At 43.3% G+C, this 18860-nt stretch overlaps 1 protein-coding gene across 1 annotated transcript in view; it reads right to left on the minus strand.

Annotated features, from left to right (window-relative positions):
* LOC119446717 (coronin-6) overlaps window positions 1-18860 on the minus strand; it is a 46559-nt gene that overhangs the window by 15269 nt on the left and 12430 nt on the right. The window contains exons 7-11 of the mRNA XM_037711240.2: window positions 17213-17358; window positions 15792-15852; window positions 9119-9220; window positions 6794-6931; window positions 2642-2830 (exon numbers count right to left, since the gene is read on the minus strand). Coding sequence (XP_037567168.1) covers window positions 2642-2830; window positions 6794-6931; window positions 9119-9220; window positions 15792-15852; window positions 17213-17358 — 636 coding nt within the window. The remainder of the gene's footprint in view (window positions 1-2641; window positions 2831-6793; window positions 6932-9118; window positions 9221-15791; window positions 15853-17212; window positions 17359-18860) is intronic.

Here is an 18860-nt window from a genome sequence, read left to right on the forward strand (position 1 = left end):
ACTAAAGCTTTGTTAAAAACCTTTTCCATCCCTTAATCATGGCAAGGGGAAGTGCAAGTATAACAGTGATTGTCTTTATTTTTTCCTGTAATAATGACTTATAGCACTACTTTGATAATCTTTCCTCAAAATAAACAAGGCATGGTTGCTGCCTGCACCTGCCCTAAAGAGCAAAGGGGAAAAGCTTTTCTTTTTAATTTCAAGATGTTTTGTGTGCACTGTGTGCCAGACCTTCAAAACTGCCACCAACAATTTAGAGCTTACACAGCTAGATACAGGAAGCTTATGCATCTAGATTCCAAAAAGCACAATCACCAAAAAATGCTCGCATACATCTAAGCAAAAAGTACAATAAGTATTTATCCTTAAATGTTCTGCTGAAGTGCTTCATTTTCAATGTTCTTGAAAAAACAATAAATGCCCCTTTCATGTCCAAGAAATTGGTCGGCAACTGTGTTAATTGAGCATTGTCAAGGTGTGACCTGTTTAAATCAAATAAAGAAAAGATTGCTGTGCAGCTCATGGATAATTATGTAGCACAACCAAGTGCGATTCATAGTAAAAAAAAAACTTAGATGGTTTGTCTCCATAAGCGTGAATCTGAAAATCTAAAAAAAAATTGCATAGGCCAATCTTTGTAACAATGCGGTGGAACTTGCATGTCACATGAGTAAGTCCTAAAATGCGAGAAAATAGCATTAGAAAATTTGTCAGTTTCAAGGTAAGATCGTACAAAGCACCAGTTTTCTGCGTTTCCAGAAGTACAATAATTTTCAAGCCACACCCTCCCTAACAAGACAATACAGTTGACCTCCAGCAATGTGACATCAGTTGAGTAAACTTTCCTTCAATTTGCTCTTGCCGAAGAGTTCTAAAAGGTGCTCATGTCTTTATGAAGAGAGGAAAAAGCTCATTATATCAAACCCATCATGCTGAACATCACCTCATTTGAAGAATTACAGCAGATCGCTAGTAGGTGGACTTAAGCAGTACTGGCTGTGCCAAAAGCTCCTAACATGCTAAAGTGCTATCAAGTCACTAACAACCACTCTAAGGGCATGTTGTTTCACAGAATCATGCAAAAAAATTCAGTGTGTAAGGCTCAGCTGAATAAGCGCCAGTTATAGGTAATTTAAGGTTAAGAGAACATGTGAGCCACTGACCAACAAAAAACAGCGAATGCTTTGCTGGAACTGTAACTTCATAACATCAAACATTGGGCTAGTTGTTAGAGTCGTGCCGCGGCAGCAGCTTCTGCAGAAGAGCAATGGCGACAACAAACACGTCAAGGGTTTACAATCAGCTGTGGTTGAAGTTTAAATGGCTTTTCAGCTCAAAACAATGATTCTTGATGCAAGCCGACAAAGCAGCGTGGATTGCCTTAGAACTATTTATACTGGGACTCTTGAAAGAATTCGCAGAGATGACGACAGGGTATTTTTAATAAATGTTAAAAATCAATGCAAGCTTCAAACATCAATTTCAAATGTTTAATAATTTGAACCAATTTTTTATGTCTCAACGATGTTAAATTAATGGAGGTCGGCTGTATTTATAAAAGCTCAACTTGGTGTATTACTACTGACCATACTCTCATGGATGATCATGTAGCACAGCCAAGTGTGATTCATAGTAAAAAAAAAAAAAATTAGATGGTTTGTCTCCATAAACGTGAATCTGAAAACAATGCGGTGGGACTGTGCTGCTTATTGAGTCAAGACAAAAGGCATAGCAATGGCATTAAAGAAAGCATTTCAATCCCCAAAAGCTAATTTATGTTCATCTGTTAGCCTTGGCAGTCACAGGCAGTCCTATTACTAGCATCACAAGGAAAGGCCCTGGCTATATCAGGCACCGAGCAGCTCATTAAGAAAGAAAGAAAAAAAAAAAAGGAAACAAAAATATAAAAGAGAGACAGCTGTCCTATAAAAACCTACCAGCCAGAGCAGTGCCCAATGACGAAGTCAGTATAGGACATCCATAAGTTACAAAGCAAATCTTTGGCAAGGAAGGCACGTAGGTACTACCACATGGCAATATCAGCAAAAGAGCATACGCTTTGTACTGAGTGTATAGAACTTCAGAGCCGAGTGCTGTGGCAGGCTTTCAGTGAGACTTGAAGAGTAGTTGCTCACAATTAATGCCAAGTAAAAAGCAATATATGCATTTTAAATCAGATATGTAAACTTGCTTTGTGTTGCAATTGACTGAAGATTGGTACACAAGGCCTGCCAAGTATGCTCCAACATAGAGGTGTTGGTAGCAGCGTGTTTGAGCCATACAAATTGCGTGCTTGTTACAGCAATAAAAGCAGAGATACCTTTTTTTTTTTCTTTTGTGACTGCAAGCCTCTTTTAGGCCTGCCACTGCCACAGAAATCATTCCCCATCGAAGGTAAAGCAACAAGTGTAAGTAACTTTCATCATCAACATAGCACAACACTCATCAGCGCCTCCTGCCTCAACTCAAAACTACATCAAGGCACTACACTCGCTCACGCTTCGAGGTGCCAACAAATCTCAACAATGCCACTTTGCACGCAGGCAAAAACAGCAAGCCGCAGCACCATCGTTTTCACCACAACATAGGACAATGGCTGGCTAGCCTGCTTGAAGCAGTAAAGCCCAAGTTAGATGCCTACTTCGTGGTTGTTGTTGCTCTGTTTTTGATCACCCGGTGGAGGTGTCGGTGGCGTACTGGGGCGGTCGAGGGAGGTATCCTCCTTGCTACTTTCCAATCGTGACTCGAGCTCCTTGATGCGTTTCTCATGCTTCACCACAACAGACTTAAGCTTCCTGATTTCATCCAACAGCTCCTCCAGCTTTGCATCCTGCATGTGCATGGCAAAATGCTATAAAGAGTTGAAATCATCACTTTTGCCGTTCATTTGCACAACAGATAGTGGCTGATGCCAGAAACTGCAGTGAGTGTCGCATTTATCTATAACTAGGCAAAAAAAACTTCAAAGCTGAAGCAGACCACGGCAAATACTGCCTCCATCTAAATAAGATGTCTCTCTTGTCATTGTAGCAGTGGAAGCACTCGAGTTAAACAGCAACAACATTGGCACTTCGGCCTGCACCTCGCTGGAAAAATACTGGATCAGCTGATATTGCATTGAACTTTTATCTTCAGGCTTCTGTATCTCTCTTTCCTGATTATTATAGTTACTCCTCATTCCATCAATCTGTTTAAGTACATACATGTAGATATAAGAGATGAGAGATTTATAAGAACAGTAATGAAACATTTCACCCAACAGAAAAGCCAAAGTAGCAGCTAAACAACAAGGAAGGTACACCATGGTTAACAAAAGAACTTTGCAAGAAAAAAAATTTAGTTCTGAGGTTTTATGTGCCAAAACCACAACCAGATTATCAGGCATGTTGTAGTCCCACTTGATAAAATTTTTGACCACCCAAGGTTCGTGAATGTGTGCCTAAATTGAAGTACACAAGCACTTTTACAATTCGCCGCCATCGAAATGCAGTCATCGCAGTAGGAATCGAACCCATGGCTTCAAGCTCAGCAGTGCAATGACATAGCCACTAAGCTACCACAGTGGGTGAATTTTACGTGAGAAAGAGCCATAAGTCACTAGTAGTTTTGTAGGTTTGTAACGAAATCTTTCTCTAAGATATAGAACCATACTTTTGAAACTCTGCCACCCTATGACCTACCGTAAACACAAATCATTGCATTGCAACAGCGCCTCCCACTCCCACTGCAGCTTTCTATCTCGTACAGTCGCGAGCAAAAGTTTGAACACCACACAATCGGCAAAAATTAAAATTTCGTCTAGCACAGCTTCACAACATGGAATCGCTTCAATGCACTGCATTGGTTGAACACGTGCATGTAGGCTATATTACTAGATTTCAGCTGGCCATGTCCAGGCTGCCAAGATAAAAACCTTTTTTTTTAGCCCCATTGGTCTTCCAACTTTTGCTCGCAACAGTACTTATTGGTAGCTTGTAATAAAGCAAACAGGTTAAATGCATATGCCGAAGAGCTCTGTCAATACTTTAGGTACTCAGCGCCTCTCAAGCATTCTTGAAGAAATGTTGTTCCAAACTCACACAATGAACATTACTAACAAAGACGTTTGAGCAGGGCTGAATGAATGAAGCAAGTCAAAGACAGGATGCTTTTGTGAATCAGACTCTCTATAGAAAAGTTAAGTGCTTGACGGGGCAGTGCGAAAGGGCACATACCGTCTATCACAAGTCTTTGGAGTACAGAATGTGAGAAAAAAAAATCTTCCCAACGATTCACCACACAGACTGAAGTCTAGATATACAAGAGCATCCATTTCACTTTTTAATCCGAGGAAGGATTCATTAGCACCAGCAACAAATGCTTTTTCTTTAACACCCTGCGTTACAAACTTTTGCATTCAGGGGTGATCTCAATGCCATGTAGCTAGTATTTATGCTATTTCTTGCATTTTTTTCTAATACATGAATTCTGCGACAAACACAAGTTTTCCATATGCATCTTATGCTTCTTAATTTATAAATGCTCTGCACTATCATGCAACAGATCCCCGATTTTTTAGAATGCATTCTTTTTTTTTTTTTTTAGAGAATGGCAGAGCTGCTAGCTAAGTGCACTTGTTTTTACAGAAAAATATCGCTTGAGCACAGTCAACTCCCGTTAATTCCGCCCTTATGGGATTGCAAGATTTGGTCGAAATACCCAAAGGGTTAAATAAACAAATGGCAAAAAATAAACAATCAAAATGTTTTTATTGCTTGTTTTATTGTATTGCTAGTCCGTAATGTCTTTTTCTTGCTCTTGAAGCACAACCCAATCAGCACAACGCAAAGAGCGCCAACATGTTTAAGCACTAGGTCAGTGCGACTAGACACGAAACAAGCGGCAATGGATTTCTTCAGATAGAATGACCATCAGCTACTAATAGATAAAAATAAATTTATATAAAACAGTTTCGCGCCTAGGGAAGCAGTAGCATCATCTGCCGAATTTCTTGTGTTTTCTTGGCTTATAGTACCACTGCGCACCCGAGGGAGCGCTGGTGAGGGTTGGTGTGGGTCGAATTAACTGAAACGGCCGGCCTTCGAGCTTAAATTAAACAAGTTCTAGTATAGCAATTTATGGTGTCTCAGAGGGAATTTGTTGTGCATTCAAATTATGCTAGGTTACCCTTTCAGCTTCATATTTGTTGGGAAAAAGTGTTCCCCAGGGTCACATTTTTTTATTTCAGATTTAAGTTCTTCAGAGCAACTCATTTCGGCAAAAAGGAAGGAAATAATTTTTAGGCGACAAAAAGCGACACATTTTTTAATGTGTGCAAATTTAAACATGGTTTATTGTTGAACACAAGGAAAACCTAGCATAATAATTTTTTTTACAGATGTAATAACGTTCACAGAACTTAATTTTATGTTTTAAATAGGTTTTACACCACTAGGGCCTGTATTTTGAAACATTCCCTTTCATTTACCACTTTTATCATGTGTTGTTCCGAGAGTGCGAACGCAGCCAAGACGCTGGTGCGGTGACCCTTGAGCAACATCTTGACTAAGAAAAAAGGGCCAGAAGAATGGAAAATGAAGTGGATCATTTGAGTGAAGTGGCTCCAGGTCAAACGGCTATAGCGAAAGTGAGACACGCCATGTCAGCACCCACAAGCAAACAAATGCAGTGTAGCGTACGTATCAAAAAAGAAAGCGAGTGAAAAACTTGCAGTAATCAATTCTTAGATCACTACAAGAGATTCTACCAGTTCTCATGTTTCTCACTAAAAGAGAGACACGCACAACAGTATTGCCAGTTTTTGAATGCCTGCTTGCAAAATGATTACTTGCAGTAATCAATTCTTTGATCACTACAAGAGATTCTACCAGTTCTTGTGTTTCTCATTAAAAGAGAGACTTGCACAACAGTATTGCCAGTTTTTGAATGCTTGCCTGCAAAGTGAGTACACACCTACGGGAGAGCCATGCAGGCGAGCACCTCATAGTAACACTTTGAGTGATAAAAAACAAGATAGAAATCACTTTTCCTAAACGGCCGTAACTCGAAACAACATATGCGAGAATTTTGATTATAAAATGTGCAAGCACGGTTCTGAGTACGCAGCAGTAGACTAGGTGAAGCGGGAATACTCTTAAAGTACTGTGGTGGCTGCCACCATAAAGCGAAGTGAAAAATCAGTTTTCGCAGAAGCTGAAGGGTGGCAACATGTTAAGAATTTTTCTAGATGTCACGAAAGGTTGCGACACCTCTAGTGCAATGCTACACGGTATTTCATTCTAAAAAGGTAAGTTTTTTCAAACATTCCTTCGATGCCGTACATACAAGGCCGTGACCAATTGGGATTTGTTTCCGCCACCATTACTTGTCCGGCGATGACCCTCAAAGAGTTAACGGGAGTCGACTGTACAAAGGAAAAGAGCATCACACAGAGCCTGTGCACAAGTGCTCATGAATTCTTTCCAAACTTGCCCAAAATACACCAAGTGGCTTTAGAAAAACACTGCAACCTGAGACTTGTATGCAACATTAGGCCCACAGATTTTATTCTTATTGTGCTGTAGTGTATCAGCTGCATGTCTGTTGCAACTGTCCCATACCTGTGCATTTTCAGATCACGTCAGAAAGCCTTTGGCTCTGCTTCCCTGGGTTTTTTGTGGAGTAGAATAACATCATTTTATCTCTTTTATATTCCCTCATAACGAATAGCAACTGCTCACTTACAATTAAGCTGGCATTCAAGAAGTTCCAATGATAGCATAGAAAATGCCAACGCAATGCGTGACCAACTTACGGATACCACTGGGGACACGGACTGTTCGCTTCCCTTTTGTGCTACTGGCCTTTCAGGCATCTTGTTAAGAATGTTGGGCTTCTTGGTCACTGAGAAGTCCTGCTTTGTGCTCGCTGTGTAGCCTTCTTTCAAGTTGATCTGGAAGAAAGCAGTCAGCAATGAATAACCACGAACCCAAACACATCCTGATGAAAAGCAAACATAACGCTTCCCTGAAAGTATTGAAGCCAGGTTATTTGAACTGAAACTGAACCACAAACTGAAAAAGGAGGGGGGGGGGGGGGGATAATACCGTATTTACTCGTATAATGAACACACTTCTTTTCCCGAAAAATATGTGCAAGGTGCGTTTATTATGCGGGGTAAAATTTTGAGAGATTGTTTTTCTGCGGCCACCTCCAAAAAAGTCACAGTTTCGACCAAAAGGCGAGCCATCGATATGCATAGACAACTATACGAAGTAAGCATAGTACTTTTATCGGCCATATAAGCTTGCGACCATTTGCTTACTATCTAAATTAACAAGCATGGTGTCAGCAGTGCACAGACGAACATGAACACATCACACTCGATGACCGTGCATACTCGCTGTCAAAACGCTTGCATGAGCAAGCACGACAGCAACAGCGAATGAATTTACCTTCGTGCCGTGTATCGCTTCAACGCAAATTGAGCGGCGAGAATGGAGTACGCACAAAGGTATAAGCTGCCGTCACACCTAGACTCCCGACGCAGATTGCTTTCAAGATAGGGCATGCGCAATCGCGCAATGCGCAGTTGCTGTGCATCGTCGTCGCCGATGGCAAAAATGCGCATGGAGTGTCCATGTGATTGCTATCGCAATAAAAGTACAAAACACACAGTACAATTTGGCGTCCGATACAATCGTACCCACCAAACGCCATATCGGACACCGAATCATACCGTCTCCCCTACTTAACAGCAGCAAGTTCAGGGTGCGATCATTATGCGAGGTAAAGAAAAAATACAATTCTTGATTGGAAAAGTGGCGGGGGCGTTCATTAAGTACATTTTTGTTTTCTAAGCAGTTCGCTTTGTTCCCGTCAAGCGGTACTTTCTGAACACGCTCCGAAGTTTCGCAATCGTCATAGTAGAAAGCAAAAATGACTGCCTCAGAGAGCGGCACGCGCGCTTCGAAAGATCGCAGATCTCATGATTCCGCTGCGTCTGCGGCTGCTTTTATCGATGGATCGAGCAGTAGCGAGTCTGAGGATGCTGCTTTTTCGGCGGACTTTGACTCTGAGAGCGACAAAGACGCAAACCAGCCTGGAGCATCGGTGGCCATAACCCGGCGTGCCAAACTGTAGTGTTTGCAGTTAAATTTTTGTAGCTGTTCCAATGAAAAATTTAGATTTTTTTCGGATAGTGCCTATTAGACGACGATACATTTTGTATATCTCATAATTTTCATAACATTTTTTTCTTAGTAGATACCCAAGCATGTCTTTACAAACTTTGTTCAATTTTATCCCACAATCTTTATTTTGGCAATTTATATCTTTTTTATGACGCACATCTCATTAATAAAACTTTTATGCGTGAAAAGTGCATTCATTCTGCTTTTTGCTTATGTATTACATAAAATATTGAGTGCAGCAGTTCCTTCAGAAAACAAAATCTGCCGAAACCTACAAAATACACCTATTTTCCCCATGGTATGGAAAGAGTTAATGTTTTCAATTCAGTAATTATAGCTCAAGTTTCTCACAGGATATTTTTCATGCTTTCTGAGAAAATGCTATCTGCCAGGACTGTTCCAAGAACTCATTAAGTAATTTGTACTGATGAAACACAAACCTCGACTCGAGAAAATTTCCCGACTTCCTTCCTCGCTGCAATTGCGAAATGTAACTTTGCCAAATCGAGGTTCGACTGTATTAGCAATTACCCAAATGTAACACTGGTAATTAGTAGGAGTAAAAGAAGGGTTCACAAAAAAACTTGAAGGTAACACTGCGAATTCAGGACCAAGATGAGGGGAGACAAACACGATGCCGAATAACAACCATTTTTTTTTTTTTTTTTTTTTAATGTGACGTCTCCTCTTGTCTTGGTCCTGTTTTTAGCGCTGTTACTTTCAAGTTTCAAAATGTACCAACCAGCCGAATTCAACTTGCTGCTGCAGTTCCCAAAGAAGTTTCATCACAAATATTTCTGCACAATTTCAGCACAGTAAAACAGTAAGCTCAACAAGTTCTACACTGCCAATGGTGCTAAGCAATATTCAAATTGGTATTTTCAATATAGCTGTGAGTAAAACTACATGACGACAAAAGAACTTCATATATTTTGACAAATTCTTACAAGGATTGGGTCAGCGTCTTTTCCTTCTGCCCACTCCTCAGCCGATATGGCAGGGGTGTCACCAGGTGTCTCAGGGTAGAGATCTTGCTGGAATAGATCTGACTGAAATGACAAAACCAAAAATGCAACGTGCTCAGATGAACAGAGCACAATACGTGAACTTCATTATGGGTCAATCCACACCAACTGTCCCAACTGTGGCGCTCGAGAAAATCATTACTTAAAACTTTCTTTTTTTTTCAAATTACACGTATATATAAGCATTACTTGCACAGTATTTTCCCAAATTGGAGATCGCAGGGAGAGGCCTTCGTCCTGCAGTGGACATAAATATAGGCTGCTGCTGATGATGATCATAGTTTTCCCGAAAATATTTTGGGTTGAAACAACTTTTTCGGGTATGTGAGAGCCATTTAAATTTCACGAAATGGTGGAAAACCAGGTGCAAAAAAACAAATCACCAAAAATCGACCGTTTTGCACATTCTTTCAAAATTTACGTTTTTGCGTATTCTGAACATTCTTCTTTCATTACAAAACAGTTTCATAAGATTACTTCATGTTTTTTTATTCCTTAGCACTGAGGTGAAGTGCAAAGTATAGCATTTTTTTTATTTTTTCACAAAAAGCGGTCAGGTGACAAAACCTAGAATTATTTTTGTAGAACTTTCCTGAAAATGTACTATCTTCTAAAATTTATTTTTGCCTTTGTGCTGTGCACAGGCTCTAAAATAAAAGCCTGAATTTGGCAAAAACGTTATCTTTGCCTATGTTTAGACATTGGTGACACACTAAGGTGGCCCATGAAAAAATAAGCAGAAAAGCGGATATAATTGAGAAGCATAACAACTTTCACCACAGGAATTTTAATCAAAGTAATTTGCATTTTTATTGAGAAATAAATTTTTGAATTCGAGTCTCACCATTGCATTATATTTTGGTTCGCGCTTCAGCTTCACCTGATAGCATCTTGGCAGGAAATACAAACCAACTGAATATGGTGGTGTATCCATAGCATATGGTTTTCGATTCTCCCTTCTGTACTGTATTTTTTGTATATAACATATAAATGTGATTTCAAACATAAGTAAAAATCTAACAATATCATTGCCTTAAATACCCCCATGTCCCCAATAATAAACAGCCGTACTTATTGCATGCTGCTCTGACTATTAGTTGGCTTAAAAAGAAATGAAGTCTCAACCATGAGGCTTTGGTGACTAGAGGAGTAGGTGTGCCAACCGAGCGTAGTTCACCACTTCTCCGCATCATGACGCAAAAGTGGCGACGTCAAATCGCCGTCTTCTGACTTTGGTGCCATTCTCGATTGCGCCATAACATAATAAACCCCACCTGTAAAGGTGCCGTCTCGGCGTCAGTTATAATGGAGGTGAACTCGTGGCAAAATAAGGCTTCAACCGAGACACATGCACAACGTCAGTAGGGACACGCGAGTCCAGCGGAGCGATCTCGTAGTTGACATCGCCAAGCTGCCGCAACATTGCATAGGGCCCTGTGTAGTGCGGCAGCAGCTTTTCAGACAAGCAGATGCGGCGACGTGACGTCCATAGGAGGACAACTGAGCCAGGGAGAAACTGAACGTCGCGATGTCGGCTGTCGTACCAGATCTTCTGCATGGCCCGAGACTCGGTGAGCCAGTAACCAGCAATCTGGCACGCCGTGCGAGCCCGGGCGAAGACATCTTGAGCATATTCAGACAGAGTGTGCGTTGAGGAAGGAAGCAGTGAAAGAAGAAAGCATTAATTCGAACTGCACACCGTAGAACTGAGCACAGCCACGCGGTTATAAAAACAAAAACAAAAAATAAATAAAGAACCCGCAATAAGTGGTTATGACATAGTCCTGACCGAAAATATAAAGAACCCAGAACAAGTGCCATGCCCTGGAGAGTTTCGTCAGCCAAGGAAGAGCGGACATGGCCTTCAAGACATGAGGATAGCGCGCTTGCTCCCAATCTTGGAGGCCCGAGAGCGGGCCACTGGAAGTCAAGCCTGTGGCTCTATTCTGGACACGCATGGCGGCTGCACGGCCGCCATTATCCACCATTTTGGCTGTCTCATTGGCTGTCCAGAGGTCACGTGTTTTAAAATTTGTGCCGGGAAACGGAAGTTTTGCAAAATGCCATTTTGCGTTTTCGTCAGAATGACGAAACGTGACGTGAGGCTGCAAGTTTTATCGACTAATACTTTTTTGTGGTCCTTGGCACCTATATTGCGACTTTAGCGCTTTAAAAAGAAAGTGGACGGTAGCGTGCAGAAGCCCGTGCAATGCAACTGGAATTTCGCGAATATGTGGTGGCGTTCCAAAATAGCCGACATGTCAGCTTGTTGATTGGCTGAAGGAATATGCCGTGAAGAGCGTCACAGGAAGGGCCAGTTCGTAAACGTCAATTTGACGTTGCGTGACGTTGCGCTGGGCCGCCATTGCAGAGATTTTCCGCCGTAATTTGTGGTGCGACGAGCCGCGCAAATTATGGTAATGAGCGGCCGTATGCAATGACAGTCGAGAGGCATGCGTATTGCCACATTTTCCCTGTCATTTGGGGCCATGAAAATCATTTGTTCACAACGCGTACTCGTAGCATTTGCATTGCTCTCGGGTGGTGTTGGCATTTGTGTTTTGAACCATCATTTTTATTAAAAACACGTTTATTTGATATAATATTGGTTGAAAGTAGCAAACTGTCTGCGACTTTTTGCACTTTTCACTACTGCATTTGTATCGTAATCAATATTAATGACTGTTCGCATCATCAAAAGCTATGACAACGGTGACTTGTTAATTTATAAAAAGAAATGTACGCAAGGCGGCGCCTTGAAGTTTCCTCTCGCGGTGCGAGTAAGCAGTGAAGTGCACAAGAGATGGCAGTGCCGGCGCTTGTGTCGTATTGCGTCGCGCGCAACGCTTTCGATGGTGTTCGGCCGCTTCTCAGCCAGACGAGTCGGGCTGAGTCACTTGCGTTTCACAAGATAGCGATAACACGGCCTAGAGCGTGCTCTGATTATCTCTGGCAGGTCACGTATGTTGTCTCAAGGTAGAAAGCAAGCGCGTGGGCGCCAATATACGATGACTCATTCCATTCCCTGAGGACACGCATCCTAGCTAATGAAGCAGACGACAGCTTGTGCGCATGCAGACGACGGAAGCGAGAAACAATTTTTATAGAATAATCGTACGCTTTGAGCTAGCTGCTTTATTTTTACTGGGGAGGAAAACTGTTTTTCTTTATCAAGCGCGCTAGGTTCAATGCCTACATTACAGTTTCTTAGGCGAAACGTCAAAATTGCGTCACGTTACGAAAGCAAAACGGGGCCATCAGCGCCATTTTGTAAGCGTCGCGCCTACGTCACGCCTCGAAGAAAATGGCGGAATGTCCAGAATAGCGGCTCTGGCCAAGCCAGCAGAAAATCCAACATGGCCGCCTCCGCGATCAGGTCGTGGACTCGTGGCTATGGTGGCTAGAAGGGGAGGTGGGAGCAATACAGCCTGAGCTCGAGCGCAGCGGTGCTAGAGGCGACGGCTGACGCAGCCCTGTGGCTCGCTAAGCTCGAACCCACAGTGGTCGGTATTCCTGCGAGACCCTAAGACCCCACATACTGTAAGCATGTTGTTCGGCTCACTGGGGCGAAAAGCAAAGGGTGCAGGAGTCATGGCTTCAAGTTCTCAGCGTACTATCCGCGACAGGTCTGATCATGATGGTTGCTGCATTCCTAGCCTGTTGTCACAAGAGGATCCCGCAGCTGTGTTCGGCAGACGTGCAACCAGCATTGCAATGCGGCAGCTCTTGGCCTGGCCAGGGCAACCGTAGGGGTTGTAGGCATTGATGTGGGCCATGCCATTTCGGGTCCTGTTTCATCCATCATGTTGTCCTGTCTGACGCGACGACCACTGCGCAGCTCCGTTGTTGTCTCTCGTGGGTACCCCGTACCTTTACGTTGCATAAGTCACATATAAAGCAGTATATTTACAATATTTACAAGATTACAAGACAGGCAATGATGTACAAACAAGATGGCTGTCGAAACCTATTTCACCTCGACATGTCACATGATCGTCTTCTGACTAATGCCATTCTTTGTTGCACCGTAACAATATTTTCATGGCCCACCGGAAATTCGTATTAGCCGTGATCGTATCATCGAGCTTTTACTGTATCTCTTAAAATTTTATTTTCGCCTGTGTTCTGCGCACAGGCTCTAAAATAAAGGCTTGAATTTGGCAATGACACCAATTTTACCCATGTTTAGACGTTGGTAACACACTAAGGTGGGCCATGAAAATATTTTTACGGTGCAACAAAGAATGGCATTAGTCAGAAGACGATCATGTGACATGTCGAGGTGAAATCGGTTTCGACAGCCATCTTGTTTGTACATCATTGCCTGGTGGCGGGCGCGCACGGAGTCGAAGGTGAGAGAGCTACGAGGGAGTTGAGAGGGAGGGCGAGGGGAGCCACCGAAGCGGCGGAGTTGACGCGGCCAAATCCGCTTCCCTGCCGCCCTCCTCCCTCACCTTCGACGGTCTCCACGCGCACCCGTGTGCCGGCGCCGCCCGCTCGCTCCTTGAAGCTTCGTTTTCTGTCGTTATTGGGAAGCGGCCGTTAGCCGGCGTGGGCAGTTTCGTGGCCCGCGCTTGCTATGCGCTTGCGCGTCGCGATATTTCACGACTCGCACCATTTGTGCATCGTGCTATGGTGCACGAATACTTCAAAAATACGTCCTTTTAATTCGAACAAATTTTCGGGCCCCTTCGAGTTCGAATTATCGAGATTCGACAGTAGTTTTAATTGTGTTTCGATGATACGAATTTCGGCTAATACGAATATTTTTCGTGACCCCGTGAGATTCGTATCATCGAGCTTTTACTGTAGTACGTTTTAGGGAAAGTTCTATAAAAGTAATTCCAGGTTTTCTTCCCTGACCACTTTTTGTGAAAAAATTCCCAGAAATGCAATAATTTGCGCATTTTCACCTCGGTGATAAGGAATAAAAACAAAGTTATCTTATGAAAGTGAATTTTCAGACAACACAAGAAAATGTCGCAGTTTCGCCCGAAAGGCGAAGCATCAATTGCGATAACAAATTAGTAGAGAGCTATTCGGAGTAGGGATAGTAGTTTTATCGGCTGCATAAACTTGGACACATTCGCTTACTAACTGAATTAACAAGCGTGGTGTCAGCACGCACAAGCAAATATGAATAGATCACACTCAATGACCGCAGACAACCACTGTCAGAACGCTGGCAGCAAGCGCAACCGCCGCAGCGAGCGAAGGTTCGTGCGGTCTATCGCTTCCAACGGAAACTGAGCGGCGGATGCACAGCGCATACAAAGGTCAGAGCCGTGTGGAGGTCGCTTTTAAGTGACGGTGCGGGCGACCGCCGCAGCCGGGCAAAGTACAGGCACAGTTGTTGGCAGAGTAGAAGCTGCGCCCCCCCCTTCCCTCCCGCGCTGCCTTCCTGCTTTCCTCCTTTCGCGTGAGAGATTGACTGGCCAGTTCCCCTTGCGCCCGGTTGCAAGATACGCATTTGGTGCCGCAGCACAGTGTCGCCCCACCTCCCTCCCTCCCATACCCCCACGGCCTTTCGCGCGACAGAAGTCGGGTTTGCTTTCCTCTGTGCGTTCGCTCTCCATAATAGTGTGCGTCCCCCGCGTGCTTTCACTCGCGCATTTTATCGCCCTTGGACTTCATACGAAACCTCACGGCGCCGATGCCGACGGCAGAAATCCGCTTGAAGTGTCCATATAATTGCTATCGCAATAAAATACAAATTTTGAAAGAATGCAGGAAACGGTTTATTTTTGGCGAATTTGTTTCTTGCACCTGCTTTTCCATCATTTCGTGAAATTCAAATGGCCCTCACTTGCCCCCAAAATTTTTTATGCTCACAATATTTTGGGAAAATACTTTGCAAGTAATGCTCATATATGCGCAATTTCCTTGTAATTCTTTTAAAGAAATCATTCTTCTCGGGTGCCACGGTTGCGACAGTTGGCGTGGAATGACTCTTATGGAACTATTATAACTTGGCTAAGCTGCGGACATAATGATTTATTGCAAAAAACAAAATGTTCCCAATACTAGTACTCCTCATGAAAGGTGACAATAAGGCTGGTAAAGAGATTGAAAACTGATACTGAACATCGAGCAATAGAAGTTTTTTCTTTTCACAGAGTCGTAGAACTACCTTGCATGTCTTGGGAGTTGTGGAGGTTTAGTTTGCAATTCCTTAAGGCTGAAGTACACAAAAACGAAGCACTGTTTCAAGTAACCGAAACTACGACAATTTGTACACAATCATTATATTAGGCATAACAATGGCACACGTTATGAAGACAATATAGAGCACACTACACGAAATCCCCCTCTGTAAAAAAATTGATTGCAATCAATGTATCCGCCAGATGTCTAGCCTTCCCTCGATAATTGCTCAAATGAATGTTGGACAGCAAGGCTTTAATTTTTCACAACAAGAACAATAAATCTATGCAAACATTGAAGACAGCGTGAAAAAAAAAATACATTATAGTGCCCCAGGCTGTCCCCAAGTATTCACGAAGATATGTAGCAATGAGCTCAGTTCACAACCCTTCCGCAAACATCCCAGTGTCAGCAGTGAGCATGATTCTGTCTACACCGCATAAGGACTAACCTTGCGTGGTACTGTGAAAGAAATCACTTCACAGAGGCCCTTGGAGTGCAGCTTGTAAAACCTAGTGCAGGAAGACAATCAAACTTCAGAAGCCAGCACGCCGACCAACAAGAGAGTACGGCATGCATTTGTACCAGAATGAAATCTGGGTGAATAAATTTACAAGAAGCAATTCAGCCCTTGAGGTCCTAAATTCTATGTGCAAACCAAGACATAACACACTGCACAGGCATGATGGTCTGTGCAGCAAGTGCTGCACAATACAGTAGGGCTGGGCAAATATAGATTTTTGAGAGACTGAATCAAATACAAATCAAACAGTGCTGGAAGTGAACTGAATCGAATATCAGATAGTTTTCTAATGTTAAACAGGGCTTTTCACCCTTAATATGCTGAAAAAGGTGAAGAATGCTCACATCCTAGTACTAATCACAAAGTTAGCAAGTTTTGTACACTGCACATTATTAAGCATGAGCACAAATGAGGAATTAAGAAAGAATAAGCAGTTCATCCGCATAATTCAGGCTCTTCACAGCATATGTGGTCATTCTTGTGTTATATATTCAATATGGCCACTTCAGTTTCAGTTTCATGCTTGATTATGCATAACTAGAGATTTGAAGTATACGAAAGACAAGATTCAATTTGTTATTACAAAGTTTCCAATGTTCACACAACCATAAACGATGTGAAATTTGTCACATGTGTAGTAAAGGAAAAAGTTGCATACAAAATTACTAAAGGCATATCTGGCACTGGTATATCCACTTGGTGCCAGTGTGTCAGTTCAGACAGCACTTTGGTTTGTCTAAACTGTCTCTTTTGCTTCGATCATCCCTGTGGTTTTCTATAAGCTTCTTGCCTTATACTGTCATACCTGTCATATTGTGCGATATTCTGTCATAGCCTGTCATATTCTTGACTTCATGTCAGCCAGGCTTGTTCACAGGAAGGCACATGAGCACAAGGCCCTGCCAACATGACAGATGACAATGCAATAATAGATCAATCTCACCATGCTCACAACATGTGTACACTTCTGCCAGCACCATTGCATTAGTAGTAACTGCAACTTTGTCACTTCTTCTTGCAAATCAGTGAGTAATAAAGGATAGCACCAACCAAAGCAGTGTTTGGCACTTTCAATCACTCGTGCCATTCAGCATAATAAGGACTATGACTAACAGTGACTTTTGCTGCAGCAGTAAAGTAGCAAAATTCTGATGGCACAGCAAAAGTTAGTGACATTGGTCCACTGGTTCAGAACTGCTTCACCCTTGCAGACAACACCCTAAAGATGGCAAAATATTTTAAAACCTGGACAATCAGAATGTTTTTCATCCAGTGATTCAGCAAGTATTTGATCTGATGATGAGCAAAAAGGCGCAAAGGGAGCAAAGAAGTTGAAGCCGGAAACGTGCCTGGCTATCTCACACTGGTGGACATCACAACCGCGCTTTGGCATGGCACACATTCCCCGCTGTGGTTCACTTGACTGATACGTGCTGATGTAATGCACAAACGGGGGCTCGTCCGTCACCTCAAAGTACCGGATGTTGCTGTCACCCTGGAAGACAAAGAATGTTTCGCTTTGAATCAGCAACACCAACACGAAGCATTCAGCTTGCGCAGTGTTAGACATATGCCCGAGCTCTTTTAAGATTCAAGACACTGTGTTGTGAAGTTTATTGCAAACACCATCATATATGGCCATTTTCTTTTTACGGCTCCAACAAAAAAAATTAAAATAAAAAATCAAGCATTTTCGATACCCTCATTCTTGTTCATACATGCGTGACACATTTTCAAACCAAGACCTGACGGGGAGTAAATTCATTTTAGATGTCAACTAATAGCACAAGTACACAATTATTGTAGCCAGAGGCAACCAGAGCAAACACATTCAATCGGATGTATGGCCTATTGCAGGGGTTCTCAGGTACGTTCATCCCAGGGAACCCTGCTAAGCTCCATAAAGTGCCAAGGAACCCCCCCCCCCCCCCCGATTTAACCGAATTATCGAGGGTATCAAGAAAACAAACAAATGCTGCACTACGTCAACACGCTTTTATTCACTCAATGAATCGTCAAATCTTGTTTCTATTTAGCACTAGACCAGTGCGGAAGCTGAAATTCTCTTCATCTCATGACTGATTAGCGCTAGCAGCGGCGAAGGTCTCGCGACATCCTTCGCGGCGCGCGTTTTCATCTGAGACGCGCTTTGCACCAACGGGCGCACATCCTGATTATTTTTTCGCCACTCAGCTGCTCGCCAACAAATTGTCCGTCCATCGCGATGTAGCCGGTGCTTTTTATCTTCGACAGCTTTGCACTGAGTAAAAGCGAAACTACTGCTTGCCGCAACCGCTGTCGACGAAACCGCGGCCGCTATCGACGCGATCATGGACGGCGACCTTGCGGTTCAGAAGGCAGGCGGCTGACAGACGCACCAAGTCAAAACAAAGCTGCCTTTCGCTGCAAGAAGTGCGGACGAAACTGCGGTCGCTATCGACGCTGCCATGGGAGGCGACTACGCAGTTGTGAAGGCACGCAGCCGACGCGCGCATCGAGTGAAAATGAAACTATAGGTGGATACACACGCGAGGGCAAAATCCCGCCTGCTCCGCGGACAAACAGTGACGTCAGCACTTGAATCCGGCGCAGCCGAGTTAGGTCGCATTCGCACAGCCGGACCGCCGTTTGCGGAATCCGCGTGCTTACTCTCGACTCCAACGTTTATTAGCAGCTGCGCGTTTGCATACTCGGCGTGCCCTATATGCCATAGTGCTATGAATCCCTCAACAAGACCCAAAAGAGTGACGATTGCCTCGTCACTTAGCGTTTTCTCGTGCACCTCACTCATGTTGAAGTCACGCAGGCTGCGCGGTCTGAGTAAATAGAAATGCGCGCGCAACCACGACTCGCCTTTCCCGCTGCATTACAACAAAATACACGCAGTCACTGCTGCACAACGAAATCACACGTGGCTCCAAGCCGATAACACGCCATCGTAGCCACGCCAATGCGTCCGATGTTGACCGATTTTATGCTGACTACGCTAAATTGAGG

The sequence above is a fragment of the Dermacentor silvarum genome, chromosome 3, assembly GCF_013339745.2.
Source record: "Dermacentor silvarum isolate Dsil-2018 chromosome 3, BIME_Dsil_1.4, whole genome shotgun sequence".
NCBI lineage: Eukaryota > Metazoa > Arthropoda > Arachnida > Ixodida > Ixodidae > Dermacentor > Dermacentor silvarum.